The 23,355-nt window shown below is 45.0% G+C and overlaps 1 protein-coding gene across 6 annotated transcripts in view; it reads right to left on the reverse strand.

Moving 5' to 3' along the window:
• Positions 1-23,355, reverse strand: part of SCAF8 (SR-related CTD associated factor 8) — a 593,726-nt gene that overhangs the window by 477,848 nt on the left and 92,523 nt on the right. For all 6 annotated transcript variants that reach the window (XR_011019400.1, XR_011019399.1, XM_068231893.1 and 3 more), the window contains 3 exons: positions 21,833-21,916; positions 20,318-20,362; positions 1,089-1,250 (listed from right to left, as the gene is read on the reverse strand). Coding sequence is in view for 4 of the 6 variants with exons in the window: in XM_068231893.1 (XP_068087994.1) it covers positions 1,089-1,250; positions 20,318-20,362; positions 21,833-21,916 (291 nt within the window). In the remaining 2 variants the exon portion in view is untranslated. The remainder of the gene's footprint in view (positions 1-1,088; positions 1,251-20,317; positions 20,363-21,832; positions 21,917-23,355) is intronic.

A 23,355-nucleotide genomic window follows, 5' to 3' on the forward strand; every position in this document is an offset into this window, starting at 1 on the left:
ATAAACAACAGTTAAACAGGGCAGCAAGTGGGTGTGATCTGCGACTGCAATATGTATTTGTGGGTGACACCTTGGGACTATAAGACATACTGACTTTTTACCCCCAACTTCTGGGGAAGAAAAAGCTCATCTTATAGTCCGAAAAAGACGGTATATTGTTTTTTTTAATCAAGGAAAATTAGGCGTAAATGCAAAAAAAAAACACTCATTTTTTTCATGACAAGCGCCACAGTTGTAAAACACCTCAAAATGCATTACTTGGCTCCTCCCAGTTTAAAACACCACCACACATTGCATATTTCACAGTTTGGGGACCCAGGTGCTGTATAGATGCATTGCTAAGCAACAACATTTCGATGCATCTATATAATGTTGGGTCCCCAAGTTGTCACCATAGTGATCGCATCCAATCGCTATGGAGACCGGGAGCCACCGCCGCTGCGGCGAGGGCACAGGATAGCTGCAAGGGGCTGGAGGAAGCCCCAAGTAAGTGGATTTTTGCTTTTAAGTTTCCTTGGCCATATCTTTTAAGTGATTGATTGCTGGTACCGGTAGCAGCAATCATTCACTACTGGAAGAGTGCACAAGTGTGCATGAGTGACAGGGGTGCGCATGATCGCATCATCTGTTAGTGCTGGATGTGAGTCTCACGTCCACAAAGTTTTAGAGTAGCTAGTTTGGACGTGAGACTCTCTTCCAGGAACCATAAATTGTTAAAATTGACTACATTCTTAAATCTGAGAACACGTCAATTCTTATCCATCTTGTAATACCATCAGGTGTCTATTGGTACATGGCCAAAATCAAAAATATTTTATTATTTATATATTTCTCTTTACTTCACAGAGGAAATGTATTAATTTGTTTTTACTCAGCACTGAAGCTAGTAGTGATGGTTGGCTATTTCATAAACAAGAAACAGAAAAAAGTAATACATAGCCTCCTCCAGTACTGTCTATTGTGTTGCCCACACTGTCTGATGTTCCTGCGTGTCACACACAACTCACAGTGTATTCGTAGGGTTGTGAAAAGGACAAGGCCACAAGACTACAGTTTTAAAAGCTTGTTCAAATTTCTGTATGACATACCTTCTCATCCACAGGACATCGATACAAGTTCTGAAAAGTACTGATTATGTTATTGCTAAACCGAGGAGCAAAGACATCCTTATCTTGACCAAACTGATGTCTAGATTGTCGAACAATAGAGTCAATAACATAAAGTCCAGGAACTTTGTATTCCGGTTTACACTGTGGAAAAGTCAAAATAATTATGAGTAATAGCCCCGCTAATAATGCTGATTAGTATTAAACAAGGTTGAGCACTGTATAAATCTGTTTCTTTTAACTTATGTGTAATTTCATAACTATATATCTTATAAAAAAAAAAAAAGTACTGAAACACTAATTCCGTGATTACTTATTTTTTTCTAAAGGCCAACTAAATATAGTTAACAGTATACCTTTAAAATAAGCAGCATCACAGAGACCCTGACTTAAGTATTAAAAGTTTAATTCACAAGGAACACAAGGTAGATTTTCCCCAATTACATTAACCACTTCAGCCTTCAGTGTTTTTTTACCTTATGCATCCAAGCATCTTTCATCTCCCATTCATTTGCCAATAACTTTATCACTACTTATCACAACAAAATGATCTATATCAGTGTTCTCCCTATAAAATGTTCCAGCCGGGTGGAATGAAATAGTAGCCGGGTGGCATAAAAAGTAGCTGGGTGGGGCAACACGAGAGAATGCAGGGCCAGTGCTTCTGTGCACAACTCTGCTTATAGCATAGGAGGTGAGCCGATGACAGCTGGGTGCTCATCACAACTAGCCGGGTGGAGCACCCGTCTAAAAGAGCCGGGGGAGGACACTGAATATCTTGTGTTTTTTTTCCGCCACCAATTAGGCTTTCTTTGGGTACATTTTGCTAAGAATTTTTTTTTCTAAATGCATTTTAAAGAGACTCTGAAGCCTCCTTAAAATAATGTTTTTATTTTAAAAAAGCTCTTAAGCATGTTTGCTCTAACTAAAACGATGCATCCCCGCAGCTGAAATCTAACTTAATCCCCCCAAACTCCCCTCGCAAAATCCACAACTTTCTGGGTCGTGGATTTTGCTGCCCTGTGCACCTCTGTGAGAGGCAGAGCTTTCAGCTGCAGCTCTGCCTCTACATGAGTCTATCAGCGCGTATCTCCACATCTCCCCCGCCCCTCTCAGTGAAGGAAGACAGAGGGGCTCACTGATAGACGCGTGGAGAGGCAGAGCTGCAGCTGAAAGCTCTGCCTCTCACTGAAGAGCTCCCCGCAGTGTGCCCCGGGGATTTTGGGGAGATTTAGTTAGATTTCAGCGGCGGGGATGCAGCGTTTTAGTTAGGGCAAACATGCTTAAGAGCTTTTTGCAATAAAAGGCTGTATTTTAGGAGACTTCCGAGACTCTTTAATGGGAATATTATGGAAAAAAATGGAAAAATAGAATTATTTCTCAGATTTTGGCCATTATAGTTTTAAAACAATGCATGCTACCATAATTAAAACCCATGTATTTTATTTGCCCATTTAACCCGCTTATTACACCATTTAAATTATGTCCCTATCACAATGTATGGAGCCAATATTTTATTTGGAAATAAAGGTGCATTTTTTCTGTTTTGCGACCATCACTATTTACAAGCTCATAATTTAAAGTGAACCTGAGGTGAAAATAAACTGATGAGATAAACAATTATATTTATCCTCATACTCATAAAAAAGGACTCTATTAGTCATCCCAGGATTTTATTTTATATTTAAACATTTAGAAAGTAGATTGAATGTTTTGTTGTCTCTGCTCAGTTGCAGTCTATTAAGTGTCCCTGAATGAAAATACATGAACTATATTGACCCCCTCTCCCTCTGCTCTAATAGATGTAGAAAAATGCATTCTGCCAGGAAAACTTTTATGGCTGTAATTTGCTTTTCAGTGATCTTTACTATATTCCTGACAAGCTACTGACAAGACAAAAGCTGCCATTTCCATCCTTAAAAATTAACTCTTTCAGGCAGCAAAATAAAACAAGTAAAACACCCTGGTTATTAAAATGTTTAGTACTGTACATACACAGGTTTATCTCATGTCACGTGTCGCCTCGGTTACACTTCAGAAGGGATCGGTTGAAAAGGGCGCCCGAGCTGCCTGTATGAAAAGGGCGCCGCCATAGACATCAATGTTATTTCTGGAAATATGGGCTACAAGGTGTAGAAAAGGGCGCCCGAGTTTTGATATACCGTATTTTTCGGACTATAAGACGCTCCGGACTATAAGACGCACCTAGGTTTAGAGGACAAAAACTCAGGAAAAAAAAAAACATGCTAAACCTGGTGCGTCTATAGTGCAGGGGCGTTTTGTAGACATTTTTTTCCCCCAAGCTGCCTCTGTTCAAGATACACTAACCCCTGCTGTCCCCACTAGCTAGACTAAGTACCCTAATTTACCCCTGATGCCTCCACTAGTTATTACACTACACACTACACTATACCAGTATCACTACACTACATTCAACTAACTCCTGCTTCACCCCCAGTAACATTACACTACTTTAAACTCTTGCTTCCCCCACCAGTAATAACTAACTAACCATTACATCTAAAGGGTGGAGGATCTCACCTAACCAGGTGTCCATTTGGGAATCCGTGCTCTCTGTGTCCTCATTCTCCAGCTGCTGAGGTGATCCTGATGCAGTGTGCTTCTTGGTGCAGGCCACTCCATGGCAGGGTGGAAGCAGTGTGATCCTGGCATCTTCTCTCTTAATCCCTAGTACTTGCTGCAAGGGGGAAGCCTCATTGTGATCCCAGCATCTTCTTCCTTAATCCCTGGCACTTGCAGGGGTGGGGGCATCCTCAGTGCGATCCGGCAACTCTCGTGATCCGGCAACTTTCAGCGCGATCCAGCAACTTTTCCCCTAACTCCCGGCACTTGTGGCAGGCAGGCTCAGCTCGATCGCAGCACATCCCCTCTGGGTACTTTGGCGGCGGGGCAGAAGAGAGGCAATCCCAGCGCTAGCCGCAGCCACTGTCCGTCCTGATGCCGATGTACTTCCTTGTTTACCGGCGCCCCCTCATGACGTAGGACGCACGTAGTTATGGGGAAAGTTGCTGGGTCGCACCGGCTCACGCTGAGACTATCCGGATCATGCCGGCTCACGCTGAGAGTATCCGGATCGCGCAGAGTTGCCGGCTCACGCTGAGAGTATCCGGATCGCGCAGAGTTGCCGGCTCACGCTGAGAGTATCCGGATCAGGCCGGATCGCGCAGAGTTGCCGGCTCACGATGAGAGTATCCGGATCAGGCCGGATTGCGCAGAGTTGCCGGCTCACGATGAGAGTATCCGGATCGCGCTGAGAGCTGCCCCCACCGCCGAAAGTACCAGGGATTAAGGAATAAGTAAATGGGATCACACTGAGGCTCCCCTCCAGCAAGTAACAGCAGTAGAGGGACAAGATACCAAGATCGCGCCGAGGCCGCCTCCCCCGCCGCAGATAGTAGAAGTTAAGAGGGGAGATGCCAATACTGCAGGAGGATCAGCTCAGCAGCTGGAGAAGGAGGAAACAGCGCACGGATCGGTAAGACCTTCCGCTGCGCTTTGTGCATCAGCTTGAATAGGGCACATTCGGACTATAAGACGCAGTGACTTTTCCTCCCCACTTTTGGGGGAGAAAAAGTGCGTCTTATAGTCCGAAAAATACGGTAGGCTACAAGCGGGCTCCCCTTTGTAGCCCATATTTTTTCGGCTACAAGGTTTTCGGCTACAAGCGGGCTCCCCTTTGTAGCCCGTATTTTTTTCGGCTACAAGGTTTTCGGCTACAGTAAGGTGCCCCTTTGTAGCCCATATTATTGCCTTTTTTTCTAGCCTAAGTTTTTATATGGGCTACAAGTGCTGGAAGCCGAATTATTTCATTCCCCCACTATCCATGGCGGCCTGGAGGGGGAATAGTAATTAACACGGCCCAGAGTATTTTTGTAGCCGAAGTTTTTATATGGGCTACAAGCACTGTAAGCCGAATTATTTCATTCCCCCACTATCCATGACGGCCTGGAGGGGGAATAGTAATTAACACATCCCGGAGTTTTTTTGTAGCCAAAGTTTTTATATGGGCTACACCAAGCGTCTTTTTTGTAGCCGAAGTTTATATGGGCTACACCAGGCGCCTTTTTTGTAGCCGAAGTTGGTATATATGGGCTCCACCAGGCGCCCTTTTTTACCGGCGCCCTTTTCATGTAGACCCCTTCAGAAATGAATTGTAATACACCCTCTTGACATGCATATTAAAATTAAAACCCTAAGGTAACTATTTAGGTTTTTTTATTGTAATTTTTTAAGGTTTTGTTAAATTGGGGTATTTTTAGGAGAGTGTGGGAAGTAATTAGTTAATTATAAAAGTGTGGTAAAAACTATGTAGTTGCAATTTAAACTATTTGGCCTAAGATGGCCTCAGGTTATTTTTTTTGGTATTCTGTAAGCGTATAGTACGCTTACAGGATGCCTAAAAAAAGTAGTTAAATCAGAAATGCATTGGCACTGTAATTTCAAATTGAAAAAAAAGTTCTTGCCGTCAGCTGTACCTCTATAGCTGTACATTTTTGCATACAGATGGAAAAACCCTGTGCTTGCTGGCTTTCCTGTTTTTCTCATCAAAAAGTGGGGACATGAAATTAAACTTCCTGTAAAACTACAAGTCTACAGCAAGCTGTGCCAGTATAGTGACTGACTCAACATTCAGCCATGCTCTTGCACATACAGCTAAATATGGATGGGGATAATGGTGCACCGTTCAGCTATAGAAACAAAAAAAAAAATGTGCAAAGCATTTCCATGCTCTTTTGTCACTGCCATCAACCTCGGTCATATTTTCTACATAAATGTTGAGAAATAAAGCCTGATTTCTATTGTCCTTAAAGCACACCTGAAGTGAGAGGTATACAGAGGCTGACATTTATTTCCTTTTAAACAATGCAAATTGCCCTGCAATCCTCCTGATCTTCTGCCTCTGATACTTTTTAGCAATAGACAATCATACAATCATATAGATCAGGTGTTTCTGACTGAAGTATGACTAGATTAGTTGCTTTAGTAATTTTATTTCATTGCCAAAGCTTAGATGAACTTCAAGGAGACTTTACACATGCCCTGCTTAGATGTTTCCCATACTAGCTACTCTGCATCTTCAAACAGGAGCGGAAGAGGTTAAACTGACAAAGGGGGGCAGGGGAAACGTTTCTTGTTCCGTTCTTTCTGCTCACTACCTGGGGGTAGAAAAGCAGGAAACCCCGTAGAATTCTTTGCATCCTATCAAAATGCATCATCCCAACTTGCAGGAGACAAGGGCTGTTTCTATTGGCTTTTGCTCCTGTCAGTCACAGCTTATCCCTCTCTGCTTGTCTGAGTCACCGAATGCGGTGATGCTTTATGAATCAAGGCCAATATGGATTGTAATATTGATTGTAACATTGATCGAATTATGACGATTAATTGAATAGTTTATTGTATGGCCAGTTACCCCTAAGGTCACTCCTGGTAGAACCACCAGATAAACTTACAGATAAAACTATACACTGTTTAAATTCCCATATCAGAACTTAAAATCCTCTGAAGTAGGTTATCCTAGGTTATTTTTTTTATTTTAACTTGGTGACACTGAAGCGGAAAAAAAAAAATCATGATATAAATACAATAATATAAAATATAATGAATTGGTTGTGTAGTACAGATAAGTAAAAGAACATTAGTAGCAAAGAAAATATTCTCATACTTTTATTTTCAGTTATATAGGTTTTTTTTTTTTTTTTTTTTAATAACATTGCATCATTCGCTAATATTTGCAGTTTACACACTACTCAGCATTCTAAATTATTTTACAGTTCCCACTTGTGAGTGCGGGGAACAGGCACAACAAACGGTTGGAGGAGATTTTAAACTAGGATCTGGGAGGAGGCGGGAGGGTAAAGTCTCAATAGGTAGACAAGATAAGGTAAAAAGACAGTGGGAGCCTAACATTATGGGGGGGTGGGGACAGTGTAAAGAGTAAGGAGGTTGGTAAAACTTCAAGTAGCCCATTTCAGGTAACCAAAATTGGAAAATGTGGTGGTAAAAATATAAAGTGCACGATAACCAATGCTAGGAGCCTTGCAAATAAAATTGACAATTTAGAGTTCATTCTGACTGACCAAGGCTATGACATTGTGGGAATAACTGAGACATGGATGGATGAAAGCCATGACTGGATAGCGAATTTAGAGGGATACAGTGAGTTTAGGAAGCATAGAACACGGAAAAAAGGTGGAGGGGTTTGTCTCTTTAAGAACTCTTTTACAGCTGTCCTAAACAATGAGATGGAGGAAGATTGTGAAGATGTGTAGTCCGTTTGGGTAAATATTCATGGTGGAAATAAAGGGTGCCAATTGCTTATTGGGGTATGCTACAGGCCACCACATATTCATGAAGCTGCAGAACTGCAATTACTACAGCAGATTGAAAAAGCTGCAAGTAAAAATGAGGTCATAGTTACGGGTGAACTCAACTTTCCAGACATTTTGACTGGAGTATTGAGGCTACCCATTCTGGTAAAAGCAGCAGATTTCTGGCATCACTACAGGACAGTTACCTGACTCAAACGGTAACGGAACCAACCAGGGGGAATGCGTTCCTGGAATTGATCATTTCAAATAGACTAGATAATGTATCAAATGTGCAGGTTCAAGAACATTTGAGAAATAGTGATCACCACGTGATAACATTTGATCTGGTGACTGATAGGCCACGGGGCAGCGGGACCACTAAAACTATGAATTTTAGAAAAGCAAAGTTCAATCAACTCAGGCAGGCACTAAGTTTGGTAAACTGGGATAATGTACTACAAGGGGAGAACACTGAAGGGAAATGGCAAGCTTTTAAACTTATTCTCAATCAATATTGTAGTAGGTACATCCCATATGGAAACAAAACGTCTAGGAATAAAAAATGGCCTCTATGGATGAATAGAAAGGTTAGAGATAAAATAAAGGGGAAAAATAATGCCTATAAGGTCCTAAAACGGGAGGGGACCGAGGCTGCAATAAGGAATTATAAGGAGTGCAATAAAAGTTGTAAAAAAGAAATTAGGTTGGCAAAGATTGAAGCTGAAAATCAAATCGCTAGGAATATCAAATCTAACCCAAAGAAGTTTTAAAAGTACCGGTAGTCCACGCTTAACGAACGAGATAGGGACTGTAGGTTCGTTCTTAACCTGAATCTGTTCTTAAGTCGGAACAATGTGCTATCTCTGTCCCCTGTACCTCCTCTGTGCCGCCCTGTGCCCCCAGTGTCCCCCTCTGCTCTCTGTACCTGCTTATACAAGTTTAAAAGCCATTTTTTCTAGTAGTTTTTGAGAAAATCGATTTTAAAAAATTCAAAGTCCAATTTGAAAATTTTTGGGGGGGCTTGTTCCCATGGAAACACTGAATCCATGCCGTTCGTATCGGCGGGTCGTTTGTAAGTCGGGCTTTCATAAGTCAGGGACTACCTGCACATCAACTCTAAAAAAAAGAAAGGTTGACTGTATTGGACTCCTAAAGGATAAGGGTGGGAACTCAATGGTGGATGACCAAGGTAAGGCAGAGTTATTAAATGCTTTCTTTGCTTCTGTCTTCACAAGGGAAACTGTTGCAAATTACAGATGCAGAAGAGTCTCAATCTTCCAATTGTAATGTTAAATACTTAACGCAGGAAGAAGTGAAGGCAAGACTAAATAAATGAAAAATAGACGAGGCACCTGGCCCAGATGGCATGCATCCTCGGGTCCTAAGGAAATTAAATTCCGTTATAGATAAACATCTTTATCTTATCTTTTGTGACTTCTCTTACAACTGGCAGTGTCCCAGTGGATTGGCGTACAGATCCAGGAAATTATAGACCTGTAAACTTATCAGTAAGGGGCCCATACACTTACAGATTTTCCCGCCGATACCATCATTGTGATCGAATCGGCTGTGAAACCGTCGCGCAAACGCTGACCAACCGATTTCCGTCTGAAATCGATCGTTCTCGTCGTTTCTGTCCGTGCGGAAGATTTTGCTCGATCGCGGCGGGTCGGGAATGCGTCGATAGCGGCGTTCGAATGCCCGAAGACCGACAAAATACAGCGGCAATACATTACCTGTTCCGCCAGTGCGAGTCCCAATTGTCACCGCTGCTCCGTCTCCGCACTGGGCTCAGAGTCCGGCAGGCTTCACTTCTTCCTGTCCCGGCAGAAAGTTTAAACAGTAGATCACCCTCTACGGTTTAAACTTCCCCCAGCAGGAAGTAAAGTGAAGCTGGAGGAGCCCAGACCGGAGAAGAGACAGCGGAGACCAGGGGACTCGTGCCGGCAGGATCAGGTAATGTATAGGTGGCGGGGGGAGAGGGGCGGGGGGGCGGTGGCAGCTCCACAGATGGTGAATTGATTTCATGCTGAAATCGATTCACAATCTGTTTGCAGTAAAGGCAGCCATACGATCCCTCTCTAATCAGATTCGATCAGAGAGGGATCTATCGGTTGGTCGATCTGATGGCAAATCGACCAGTGTATGGCCACCTTAAGAGATACTATACATTACTTCATAGTAGAAAATAATCTTATTTCTCAGCATCAACATGGGTTTTACTAAAGACAGGTCCTGTTTGACTAACATGCTCAGCTTTTATGAGGTAGTGAACGCTAATGTGGATATTGAGAATGCTGTAGATGTGATATACTTGGACTTTGTAAAGGCCTTCGACACTGTTCCCCACAAAAGTCTGGTGCAAAAGTTGAGGATGCAAGGACTGGGAAAGAGTCTGTGTGCATGGATAGGGAACTTGCTAATGGACAGAAAACAAAGAGTTATAGTCAATGGATCATACTCAATGGGTGACTGTTAGCAGTGGGGTCCCACAGGGGTCTTTACTGGGTCCAGTGCTCTTCAATTTATTTATTAATGACCTAGTAGATGCAGTAGAAAGCAATGTTGCTATTTTTGCAGATGATACAAAATTGTGCAGAATCATCAACTCTCAGGAAGATAGGGACATATTGCAACAGGATCTGAATGGGATGGCTATATCGGCACATAAATTGCAGATGAAATTCAATGTTGAAAAAATGTAAAGTCATGCATTTTGGTCGTACCAATGGTCTAGCACCAGACAAAATAAATGCGATACAGTTGGGGACATCAAACCTAGGAGTACTCATCGACAAGTTAAATAATCATATTCAATGTCAAGCCGCTGCAGCTAAAGCTAATAAAATTTTGGGATGCATTAAAAGGGAAATAAAAACCAGAGATGCTAGCATAATATTGCCCCTGTTTAACTCTCTAGTAAAGCCACATCTGGAATATGGAGTTCAGTTCTGGGCACCACATTACAGGAAAGATATTGCAGTTTTAGAGCAGGTGCAGAGACGAGCAACAAAATTGATACGTGGGATGGAAGGTCTCGCTTACCAAGGAAGATTAGATAAACTAGGTTTATTTAGTCTGGAGAAAAGACGCCTAATTAACATGTATAAATACATCAGAGGGAAATATAAAAGCTTGGCGGATGACCTTTTTGTCCCTAGGCCTTCTCAAAGGACTAGACGACATGATCTGCGCATGAAGAAAAAATAGTTTTAGCCATTTATTTAGGAAAGGGTTCTTTACAGTAAGAGTGATTAAGATGTGGGATGCATTGCCAAAGGAAGTAGTTATGGCAAATTCTATACCTGCATTTAAAGGGTGCTTAGGTGCTTTCCTTGCAGTGAAAGACATCCATGGCTACAATTACTAGGTAATGCCCTGTGATGTTGATCCAGGGATTTTATCTGATTGCCATCTGGAGTCGGGAAGGAACTTTTTCCCTTTTGGGACCATGCCTTGCAAGGGTTTTTCGCCTTCCTCTGGATCAACAGGGATATATGAGGGAGCAGGCTGGTGTTGTACTTTGTTCTCTGGTGAACTCGATGGACGTGTGTCTTTTTTCAACCCAAATAACTATGTAACCATGACTTTTGAACATGATTGACCAGGAGAAAACGTGCATGATATGCAAAACTAGGTTGCACTGTTGTGAGTTTATTTTCTCACACAGAAAATTTGTATTTAAATGTCCTCCGCGCAGCCTACCCAGATTTAGGCTCGCTACAATCCATCATGAACTCTGCTGCACGGCTTATCCACTTCTCCTCCTGCTTTTCCAGCCCAATCCCGCTCTGTCAGTCCATTCACTGGCTGCCAGTTACACAAAGGACACAATTTAAAATCCTTACTGTCGCCTTCAAAGCTCTCCACAACCTAGCTCCTTCCGATCTAAATAAACTTATTTCCAGATCCCATCCTACATGCAAGCTTCACTCTGAACGGGATTTCCGGTATGGGCTTCCCTCGTCACCATGGCGACGATCGGAATGAAGTCATCGACGTCAGGGGGAGTCCCGATCCACCCCATAGCGAAGCCTGGTGGTGATTGGCCAGGCTGCCAAGGGGCATTATGCCGAAAATTAGGCTAGTCGGTTAGCCCTGGTAGCATGCACCTAATATCAGGAACATCAGATACTAAGTATTTTTATATTGTTAAATGTCTACTTGAGAGGTTTTAGACAACATATGTAGCAATCCTGCCTGTCCTCTCCTCTGCTGGCTCGTGCTGCAGAAAGGGGGGGGGGGGGGGCAGGGAGTGCTGTGGAAGATAGTAGATAAACAGATAAGCAAGATAATTGGCTTGGCTCCTCCTGCATCCAGTGTTATGATCTTCCCGAGCACTCCCTGAGCAGTCCACATATCTCATACAGCTTGAGCAGCAGGTTTGAGGATAAAGGAGAGAATAAATTAGTTGTAACAGCACTGAGAGGAGGAGTATGTCACAAAGACGACAGGCAGGATCTCTACATTAGTGCTGCTCAACAGGATTCCGGATATCCGGGGAGACCGGGATATCCGAACTTTTTAAGCCTATCCGACCAGATCCGGATTCCGGATACCTGGGCAAAAATCCGGATAGCTATCTGCGGATGATTTGACAGCCAACCCGGATATCCGCGGATTTCTCCCAGATATCCGAATCCGGATTACAAGTTCGGTGGCAAAAAAGACACACCCTCCTCCTCTCTCTCTCTGATCTTGCCTTCCAGGGATTTGTAGGCTGTCAAAATCAAGCTCACATAAATTGGCCAGGAATCGAACCCAGGTCCACTGCTTTGAAGGCTGCTATGCTCACCACTATACTACCAACAGCACTACATGCTGAAGCCAGCCTAGCATGTACCATTGTGATATACCAAAGAGAAAAATGAGCTTGCTTATTTTCCTAATTTGCTAGATGAAAGCAGTGGGACACATGGTGAAACTGCTTACAACAGCCGTGCCCAACCTACGGCCCGCGGGCCATTTGTAGCCCGCGAAGCCAGTTTCTGTGGCCCGCGCGGTGTCTGCCTGCGGAGGGGGAGAGGATCGGGTGGTATTGCGTAGTATCGGCACTCAGCGGGACGCGCATACACCAGCGTGTGCTCGTATTCAGCCCCGGGTAGCGCTGGGATAGTCAGAAAGCCTCGCTCATTGGTTACTGCAGGAACCTTCCTCCAATAGGGATCAGCCTAATTCCTATTGGAGGAAGGTTCCTGCAGTAACCAATGAGCGAGGCTTTCTAACTATCCCAGCACTACCCGGGGCTGAATACGAGCACACGCTGGTGTATGCGCGTCCCGCCGAGTGCCATACTACGCAATACCACCCGATCCTCTCCTCTCCTCCGCAGGACACCGCGGGCAGACCCCGGGCACACGTTGTGATAGCCCCCTCAGCCCCACACAGAGCTGACAGCCTCCTCAGCCCCACACAGAGCTGACAGCCTCCTCAGCCCCACACAGAGCTGACAGCCTCCTCAGCCAGCACACTACAGGCTACGAGTGGGTTATTAGGCCTCTGTTCCTCCTCAGCAGAGCTGACAGCCTCCTCAGCCAGCACACTACAGGCCACGAGTGGGTTATTAGGCCTCTGTTCCTCCTCAGCTGAGCTGACAGCCTCCTCAGCCAGCACACTACAGGCCACTCTGATACCATTGCAGCATTAATCTGCCCTGTGCATACACCCAAACAGCCACAAACTTCTCATTAAGAAAATGTGCATCAAATGGTGAGTACAACAATTCTTATATTGTCGTTTTCTTTCCATTTCCAACACCATGTTAACTGTTACTAGAAAAACGTTAAAAGTTTTATATCGAAATTTTGTATGCATGTGTTCCGGCCCTCGAGATTTTTCTTGATTTGAAGTTCGGCCCTCGGGCCAAAAAAGGTTGAACACCACTGGCTTACAAGATTCAATTCAAGACTTCAGAATCAGAAAGATCATGTGCCCCCCTGGATGATGCTGGTGTAACACACACAGCAAAGGACAGCAATTTGAAGTCTGGAAGATTCCAGGGCAAGGGTGGGAAGGATGAAAAGCTAGGTGGCTATGCAACCCTTCCTGCTAGCCATTTAGCAGCACTTGTGTGCACAGTGTCTGTGGCACAATTGGTTAGTGCATTTGGCTGTTAACCAAAAGGTTGGTGGTTCAAGCCCACCCAGGGATGGCCTTGCATTTTGTGTTCAACAGTTGTCCGAAGAAAATCCCAGGTAGCCATTTAGCAGCTACTACATACACACAGTCCTTGTGGCTGTTAACCGAAAAGCCCACCCAGGGATTGCATTTTGTGTTTTGTGAAGGGAACTAATGTATCCTTCTTAAACTTGAAGATTGTATACAAATGTAAGCAGACTCCAGAGTGGCGCAGCAGAAGTGTGCTGAGCCCATAACCCAGAGGTTGATGGATTGAAACTATCCTCTGCTAGGCATGATTTCATTTTTGCACCTCGCTTTATCGCATGGGCAAAACGGTTTCCATAACCCTGTAAGAGAAAGTGTAATAAGGCATCTGCCGTAACAGATATTACGGTAGCTAAGGCTACTCCTGGGCCTTGTAGTTGAAGAGATGAGTGAAATGGCTGGCTTCAGCCTGTAATGTTAGTTGACCTGGGTTTGATTCCCGGCCACTGGTGGTATAGCGGTGAGGAGAGCTGCCTTCTAAGCAGTGGACCTGGGTTTGAATCCTGGCCAAGGTAATGGAGGAAGGGTGGAGGAAGGGAGGAGGAAGGGAGGGAGGAGGGAGGAAGGGAGGAGGAAGGGAGGGAGGAGGGAGGAAGGGCCCTTTACAAAATAATGAAGGTACATGCCTCATATACCCTTAAAAAACTTTTTTAAAGTATCCGAATCCGGCGGATACTGGGGTCGGATATCCGACCCGGATTGGAAAATTTTTGATCCAGATATCCGACTCGGATCGGATAGAGGGGTATCCGGATCCGAATTAGTTCCAGATAGTGAAAAGTGTTATCCAAGCAGCACTGCTCTGCATAGGCTGTCAAATAAACCTTTCAAGCCCACGTTTATAAAAACAAACAAACAAAAAAACACGTAGTAACTGATGCTCCTAATACATAGGAGTACATGCTACCAGGTTACCCTAGTAGTGTAACTTTCGCCATTCTGCCCCTTTAAAGCGGATCCAAGATTAAAAACCAACTATAACAAGTAACTTGTCTATATATCTTATCTAAAGTTTAAATAGTTTACACACCTAAAAGCGCAAAACTTTGCGGGAGTGATTTTTTTCTGCGATTAACACAGAAAAATCATTGGACACTGCAGCGAGGCTTCCCCTATCTTCCAGAGGCTTCCCCTATCTTCCTATTCTCCTCCATCACTGGACTGGGGCTCCTCTTAACAATTAATGTTAATAATGCTGCACCCCCTCTGTGTCTAAGTACAGCCTGCGCAGTAGCATGAGGCCAATCGTGCATGGCTTTTTTCCCAATCCAACAGACGTGGGCTCCAGGTACTGTCCAATAGTATATACTGAACACCAGCGGTAAAAGTGACAGCATTTGAAGCAAAAATATCACAATAGTTGTAAAAAAAAAAAAAAAGGGATACATCACCAGTTCAGGCATCCCACACACAGCAGCCCACTTTCCAACAATTGTTTCACACTTTACTGTGCTTGATCACGGTTGTTTCAGTCACCACGGCGAAGGTATCGCTCATCCACGCCATGGATGGGAGATGTGTACGCCTTCCCACGTTGCCGCAGCCAATGTCTAACTGGCTCTGCCTTGCGTGAACGCATTATACACATAACCATTGACCGCCAATGCCACATCCGGCACATAAAAACGTACGTGTCTGCTCCATGTCAACAGGCAAACATAGCCCATACTGCCTCTAGCTATGCAAAAGTCCCCTTATTAAAGGGGGATCCTACATCCCCAAAGCCATCAAGGCAGACATCACAATGTGCCAGTCAAAAGCACTGGTACAGCAGCCCAAGGCGGGGGGGAGGAAGTAATAATCCACAAGTGTAGAATCAAAGTGCAAGTAAAATAATTTAAGATACTTATAAAGAAAGAGAATAGCATTAAATAGTAAAAAGATAAGCTCCCCAAATCACCTCAATGCAGAGAATAGAAAAATTAGGTACTATAACTCTAATAACATTAAATGCTCTATTTTTAGAATTCAAAATTATTAACCCATCAAAGATTAAATTATCAGTTTTGTCATTAAAGCCCAATGGGCCCTCAGCTTCCAACCCGGAAATCAAAAATGACTCCCGCTGTGACAGGAGTCGGTTTGTCACCACCTCTCCTCGGGGTCATGACAGCGACCAGTCCCAACAATTTCATGTGGAAGGGGTCGCCACCATGAACTGTCCGGAAGTGTTCGACAGCTCTGCGTAATATGTTGGGTGCTTTATAAATACAGTAATTAAATAAGGTTTTGGCACACACCACTCCCCCTTTCTAATGAAATGTACATGTACGACCAAACGTTCCCGCATAGGTCGGATGGTCGTTGCAATATAGACATACTGAGAGGGACACAGAAGAGCATAGACCACGAACTCTGTCCTACAACTGAGGAAATCCCTAATCTTAAAATCACAAGATCCCAATTTAATGGACCTTGTTTTTACCATATGACTAAAGGCCCATACACACGTCGGATTTGCGCGAACGACGGGTCGTTTGAACGTTCCGTCGTTCGCACGTTTCCGCATGAAATCCGGCGTGTGTACAGACTATCGTTCGGGAGATAAGACTGGTTACCAGCGATCCGCCCGGCGGATCGTTGGTAACCAGTCTTATCTCCCGAACGATAGTCTGTACACACGCCGGATTTCATGCGGAAACGTGCGAACGACGGAACGTTCAAACGACCCGTCGTTCACGCAAATCTGACGTGTGTATGGGCCTTAAGAGTGGGGCAGTGACCACAGGGGAAACAACCCTTCATTTTTCGGTCCCCAAGCCATGTTGTAGACTTTGGTTCAACAAATTCACTATTCGTGAGCATAGAACCCAGAGAGAAATCTCTACGAAAAGCTAAAACAAGTGGTTTCAAAATTTTGGGACTTGACACTCTATCTTATTCTAAAATCTGCCAATTCCTGCTCATTTCTTTCATACTGTTAGGTGTATACATACATAGATGTATGGTCAAAGACCATAACAAAAGTATCATTCTGTTTAGCTTTGCCTTGTAGTAGGTTCCTTCTCTTAATCTCCCTTGCTCTACCAAGCGATTTATTTAAATTTTCCTTGTCATAGCCTCTCTCATGAAAGCAACTGCACATTTCCCCGCCTGGATCTCAAAGTTCTCCTCTCTTCGATTATTTATCTGTAGCCTTAAGAACTGGCCAAATGGAATCAGAATCAGAATCTCTTTTATTCGCCGAGTGTAACAGGTGTCACACCCGGAATTATTTCTGGCATACACGGCATGGCAAGGAACAGTTTACAAGCGGCTGTTAGTCATACAGATACATTGATACAAAGAAAGACAAAACACAAAATCAGCAATGCCACGAGGCAGGAGTGGCGAGAGTGGAAGGCTAGGGGACCTCGTATGAGAGGGAGCGAGAGTTCAGGTGCAGTACAGCTTGAGGGAAGAAGGTATTCCTGTGCCTGGTGGTTCTAGTGGGGATGGTGCGGAAGCGACGGCCTAAGGGAAGCCGATTAAAGCGGTGCCAGCCAGGGTGTGAAGGGTCATTCACTATCTTATTTGCCCTGGACCATAGTCTGGAGGTGAACAAGAGGTCCAGTGGTGGCAGGGGTGACCCTATTATCTTCTCCGCAGAGTTGATAACCCTCTGAAGTTTGAGTCTGTCCCTTGCAGTTGCTCCAGCATACCATACGATAATCGAGGAACAGAGGATCGACTCAATGGTGGCCGTGTAGAAGCAAGTCAACAGTTCCCTCGGCATTCCAAACTTCCTGAGTTGTCTCAGGAAGTACATCCTTTGTTGCGCTTTTCTTTGAGTGTTTGTGGTGTTATCCAGCCATTTCAAGTCATTTGTGATGGTGGTGCCCAGGAACCGTACGCTAGACACCCTGTTAACCTCAGTGCCCTCAATGGAGACAGCGTTGATTGTGGAAGGACGCCTTCTAAAGTCGATAACCAGTTCAACTGTTTTCCCTGCGTTCAGTACCAGATTGTGTTCCCTACACCAATTGCAAATGCGTTTAATCTCGTTTCTGTAGTCATTCTCCCCATCACCCCCAATGAGGCCAAGGATGGTAGTGTCGTCTGCAAATTTAACGACCTTGACAGAGTTTGTGGATGAGGAACAGTCGTTCGTGTACAAGGAAAACAGGAATGGGGACAGCACACAACCTTGCGGGGCCCCCGTGTTGGTGGTTCTTTCCTGAGAGGAGCAGTTGCCGAGTTTAACTAGTTGTGTCCTGTTGGTGAGGAAGTCTTTAATCCAACCACAAAGGGTGAAGTCGAGACCAAGTTGAGTGAGGTTGCCATGTAGGATGTTGGGGCAGATGGTATTAAAGGCAGAACTGAAGTCAAGGAAGAGAATCCTTGCATAGGTGTCAGGTCTGTCCAGGTGATCCATGATGTACGCCAGGCTGGTGTTTATGGCATCATCCGTGGACCTGTTTGCCCTGTAAGCAAATTGGAGTGGTTCCAGGCAGGCATCCGTGGAGCCTTTCAGGTAGGTGAGGGACCAGTCTCTCGAAGGTTTTCATAATGGTGGGAGTTAGGGCCACAGGTCTGTAGTTGTTTAGATCGGACAGCCCTGTTTTTTGGGGGACAGGAATGATCACGGATTTCTTGAGACAGGCGGGGACCTTGTCTTCTGCTAGTGATCTGCTGAATATGGACGTGAGGACAGGGGCCAGCTGGCTAGCGCAGCTTTTCAGGCAGGATGATGACACACCGTCCGGGCCTGAGGCTTTCCGTGGATTGGTCTTCCGTAGGAGCTTCAGGACGTCGGCCTCGGAGACCCTCACTGGAGTAGAGGAGATCTGTGCAGGCTGGGTGGATGGAGGGACTCGTACCATGGATTCCTGGGCGCCAGGAGGGGAGGGGTTGTTTTCGAATCTGCAGTAAAACTTGTTGAGCTCCTCCGCGAGTTCTCTGCTAGGTGTAGCTTGAAGGGGTTTGGCTTTAAAGTTAGTGGCTGCTCGGAGACCCTTCCAAACTTCTCTCGGGCTGTTGGACTGGAGGCTGAGCCTCAGCTTATTTGCGTAGTTGCGCTTTGCCGCTCTTAGCTCCCGATTTAGTGCGTTTCTGGCATCCCTTAACTCCTCTGGGGTGCCGGATTTGTGGGCTTCCTCTTTGGATTTCCGGAGCCGGCGCAGCTTACCGTGAAACCAAGGTTTGTTATTCGGGAAGACTCTGAAGGACTTTGTGGGGATACAGGACTCCTCACAGAAGCGGATGTAGGCGGTGACATTCTCAGTCCATTCATCCAGACAGGGGGCCTCCAGAGCAGACCAGTCGGTGCAGTCGAGGCAGTCCTGAAGTTGTAACTTAGCCTCATCTGACCATACTCTGGTGGTTCTGATGGTGGGCTTGGCTGACTCGAGTTGTCTTCTGTAGGTGGGGATCAAGTGGATAAGGCAGTGATCCGAATTTCCCAGTGCAGCCCAACGATTTGCCTTGTACGCTTGATTGAGCACAGTGTGTGCTGTGTGTGTGTTCTCACTCTGCCAGCCTCAGACAGCACCCTCACCTGTCCCTCATCACCCTCTGCCAGCACCCTCACCTGTCCCTCACCCTCGCCAGCCTCAGCCAGCACCCTCACCATCCATCACCCCCTGCCATCCTCAGCCAGGACCCTCACCACCCATCACCCTCTGCCAGGACAATCACCTGTCTTGCACCCCCTATCACCCTCTGCCAGCACCCTCACCACCCATCACACTCTGCCAGCCTCAGCCAGGACCATCACCGGTCTTGCACCCCCTATCACCCTCTGCCAGCACCCTCACCTGTCCCTCACCCTCTGCCAGCACCCTCACCTGTCTCATCACCCTCAGCTAGCATCCTCACCAGTTTCTCCCCACCCAGCACCCTCATTTGCCTCTCCCCATCCAGCACCCTCATTCTCCCAAGCGTGTGCACACATGAGTGCGCGCATTTGCTGGGGGTACTTTGCAGAGATGGAGTAGCAATAAGAGGCACTTTGTTTAAAAAGTTGAGTAACACTGGTGTAAGCCTCAGTGGCATCCTGTAGTAGGTAGCTTTTTTTTATTTTCTCCTGACTACAGTTATGCTTTAATTTCTTCACACATAATACTGTATAATATTGTATTTCCAGCCATATTCAACATAATGGGCCTGCTAGATATAATCATCTATTATGTTCAGTCTCAGTGGATGTATAACCTGTAACCACTGGGGGCTCAGAGAATGAGCCCCCTCGTGGATGAACCCGGGTTCAGTAAGAATTATAAAGTGCAAAAAATTGGAATCTGATAGGTTGCACAGTTATTGCATATGTTGAATGATTGTTTGTTTGTGTAGCACTATATGCACTTTCATGGTTCCAATTTTTTGCACTTTATAATTCTTACTGAACCCGGGTTCATCCACGAGGGGGCTCATTCTCTGAGCCCCCAGTGGTTACAGGTTATACATCCACTGAGACTGAACATAATAGATTATTATATCTAGCAGGCCCATGTTGAATATGGCTGGAAATACAATATTATGCTGTTTTTAGATGTTTTTAAATTTTTGTGTATCATTGATATGTGTTTGCAAAGCTTGTAATAAAAATATATTTTTTTGATTGATACAAATGGTCTGCAGTGGTGCTGTGTATAGGGGTATCTTTTCTTTTTAGTACTATGTATACATGCTCTACCCCAGCACACGCAGTCATTATTACTTGGGGTGCTGACAAACTATTTTGTGTTCACATAATACTGTATACTAAAATAACAAACATGCATAACAAGTTAAAGTTACCTTTTGGATAAATTTCTCGACACTCTGAACAACATGCTTGTAAAACTGTGAATGCAGAAAAGAAACAATTAATATCCAATGTAAATGGTTCTATCCATGATAAAGTAGATTACCAGACACTATCAACTGTCTCCAATACTTGAAAATTGTGAACAACAAACTTTACTATAAAAGGAATTACCCTCTTCCTTCTACTATAAGAAGTATAACCATTTCCTTTCATTACAAACAAATAATAGCCATCCCCATTAACCACCCTGGCGTTCTATTAAGATCGCCAGGGCGGCTGCATGAGGGTTTTTTTAAAATAAAAAAAAAACTATTTTATGCAGCCAACTGAAAGTTGGCTGCATGAAAGCCCACTAGATGGCGCTCCGGAGGCGTTCTTCTGATCGCCTCCGGCGGCCAAAAGTAACACGGAAGGCCGCAATGAGCAGCCTTCCGTGTTTGGCTTCTCCTGTCGCCATGGCGACGAGCGGAGTGACGTCATGGACATCAGCCGACGTCCTGACGTCAGCCGCCTCCGATCCAGCCCTTAGCGCTGGCCAAAACTATTTGTTCCGGCTGCGCAGGGCTCAGGCGGCTGGGGGGACCCTCTTTCGCCGCTGAGCTCATCCATACCGCTAAGGTGGTTAACAACATGTATAGCCTGTCAGTATAGCCATTTCCTTTAACTCCAGATGTAGCCGTACACAGTCCACAGTTCCAGAGAAGGTTCTTATTAAACGTATTTGACTGTGAATGCCCAGTAGAATGGAGCTCCTTGTGCATATTTTTTTTTCTTACATGCTTATACAGCTGTGTTCTATTGGGCATGCTTGGACTTAACTCGTGTACACCCAGTTGGGATGCACTCATCCACCACTGAGAGCACGGCCAGAAATGCTTCTGCTGGCTTCCAGGTCTCTTTGCTGGAACGGTGGGCTGTAAGAAGATATCAGCAGCCACTAAAATATCCAGAGGCTTCCCACTACCAAGTTAAAAGTAAACCCGAGACGAACCTAAGCCCAAAGACAAAACAGATGCTTTTCTAAGTGGAGGGACGCCTCTGGATCCTCCAGAGGCTTCCGGTGTCCTCATTGCCACTACCCAGGCACTGTCTCGATGATCGCAGCTGCACCCCTCTTCTTGCACATGTGCCGTCATGCTGTGCCACTGCAAGTATTGCTGTGCCTACGTAGTAGCACGAGCGGCTCTGGCTTAGTACACAGACGGGGCCGTACTCATGCTGGCACACTATGGCTTGTGCATAAAGAGGAACGCGGTCGCAATTACATTTCTGACAAGCTCTTGTTGGAAATGTTGTTTAGGTCCGCTCATGGCAATGGGGGCCAGGAGGACATGGGAGCCTCTGCAGGATCCAGAGGCTTCCCTCTTTTTAGGTATGTGTTTTGTTTTTTTAAATATACTTTGCCTCGGGTACACTAAGTATCTAATTTTTATTTTTAAATCTGTTTCAGGGTTATTTTAATAGAGAAAAACTACAAAACCATCACTTTCAATTAATGGAATTACCTTTATGGCTTTTATTGCAGCCTTGGTGATCTGTGTCATTTTAGCTTTGGAAATCGGCGGCTTGTAATCATTGAGAGAGTATAACTGTAAAAAAAACAACAACAAAAAAAAATATTAAAACATGCTCGACACATAAAACTAGCATTTGTATCTCCATGAAATTTGATTTGACCAGTTGCAACTCATTTTGGCACACCACCACCTGTCGTTTCATGGCGCCCTTGTAGACTGCAGCACAATCATGAATTGTTACATTTCTCCAGAATGAACAGTATATGCCAACTAGGCTGCATCCAGTTCTTAGTATAATTATGCCTACCTCAACTGGTGGCTCCACTAAGTTTAATTCACTGGGATGGTACAAAAAACGGTAAAAAAAAAAAAAAAAAAAAAAGTTGGTAAAATACTGCATTTGGTATTTTAGACTTATTTTCTAAATGCACTAAGATTTCCTTACATGCGGTAATACTTCGGTAACATACCGAAAAATGTTGCTTCAATTCACTAAGCCCTGCTCGGTAAGGTCTCACCAGCTGTGGAGTAGATCTGAAAGCAAGCTTTCATTCTTCTCCTACAGTGTTTGCATGGCCAGTTCCTTCTTCAGTCTTGTGAAGTAAATGGCTTTCTTGGATATGCCTTTAGGCTGGTTTCACAGTGGGACGTTACAGGCGCACGTTAGAGCAGCCTGTAACGCACCCCACCGCACAGCAATGAAAAATCAACGGGCTGTTCACAGTGCCCACGTTGCGTTACTTAGTAACGCTGCGCCATCAGACAACGTACTGCATGCAGTACCTTGTAAGCAGCAGAGCCGTGTTAGACTGCTTGCACATGCTCAGTAACGTTGGGGAGGAGCGGAGAGCGGCCAGGCACATGGCTAATTAATATTCACTGCACTCAGTGACGTGCAGTGTTTACTTCCTGGAGCGGCCGCTCTGTGCGGCGATTGGCCGGGCGGGGCGTGATGCCGCATGAGTACGCATCACGGACGCCAGAGTGAGCTGCACAACGCGGCTCACTCTGACGTCCACAGCAGAGAGCACCAGGCGTTGCGTTAGGGGCACGTTATGCGACCATAACGTCCTCTAAAACGCAACGTCCTGGTGTGAAACCAGCCTTAGATGAACAAGAATGCCCCTAGAGGGATCTCTTCTGTGTAGGGCTGCACGATTTTAGGGGAAAATTGAAATTGTGATTTTTCTCTTAGAAATTGCGATTTCGATTTTCCACGATTTTTCACAACAGAAGGAGGAAGTGCACTGTAGACACAGCTAACACTACACAATTAAAGGGAAGGTCCAAGCAGATGTATTTTTGTCATGTCATACCTTTCTTAAATCCTTATCTTTAGCCTGTCATGCCTCTAAGCCTGTGTAATTCATATCCCACTCCACAGCAGCGGTGATCGGTGATTCATCACCCGACCTCCGAGGTCGGGTGCACTGACCCGGAAAGCCATATAAGGAACTGCAGGCACAGTTTGTAATTTATGACTGTGTGGGACGCAGCGGTGGAATGTTGTG

This window comes from Hyperolius riggenbachi, chromosome 4 (assembly GCF_040937935.1).
Source record: "Hyperolius riggenbachi isolate aHypRig1 chromosome 4, aHypRig1.pri, whole genome shotgun sequence".
Classification (NCBI taxonomy): Eukaryota; Metazoa; Chordata; class Amphibia; order Anura; family Hyperoliidae; genus Hyperolius; species Hyperolius riggenbachi.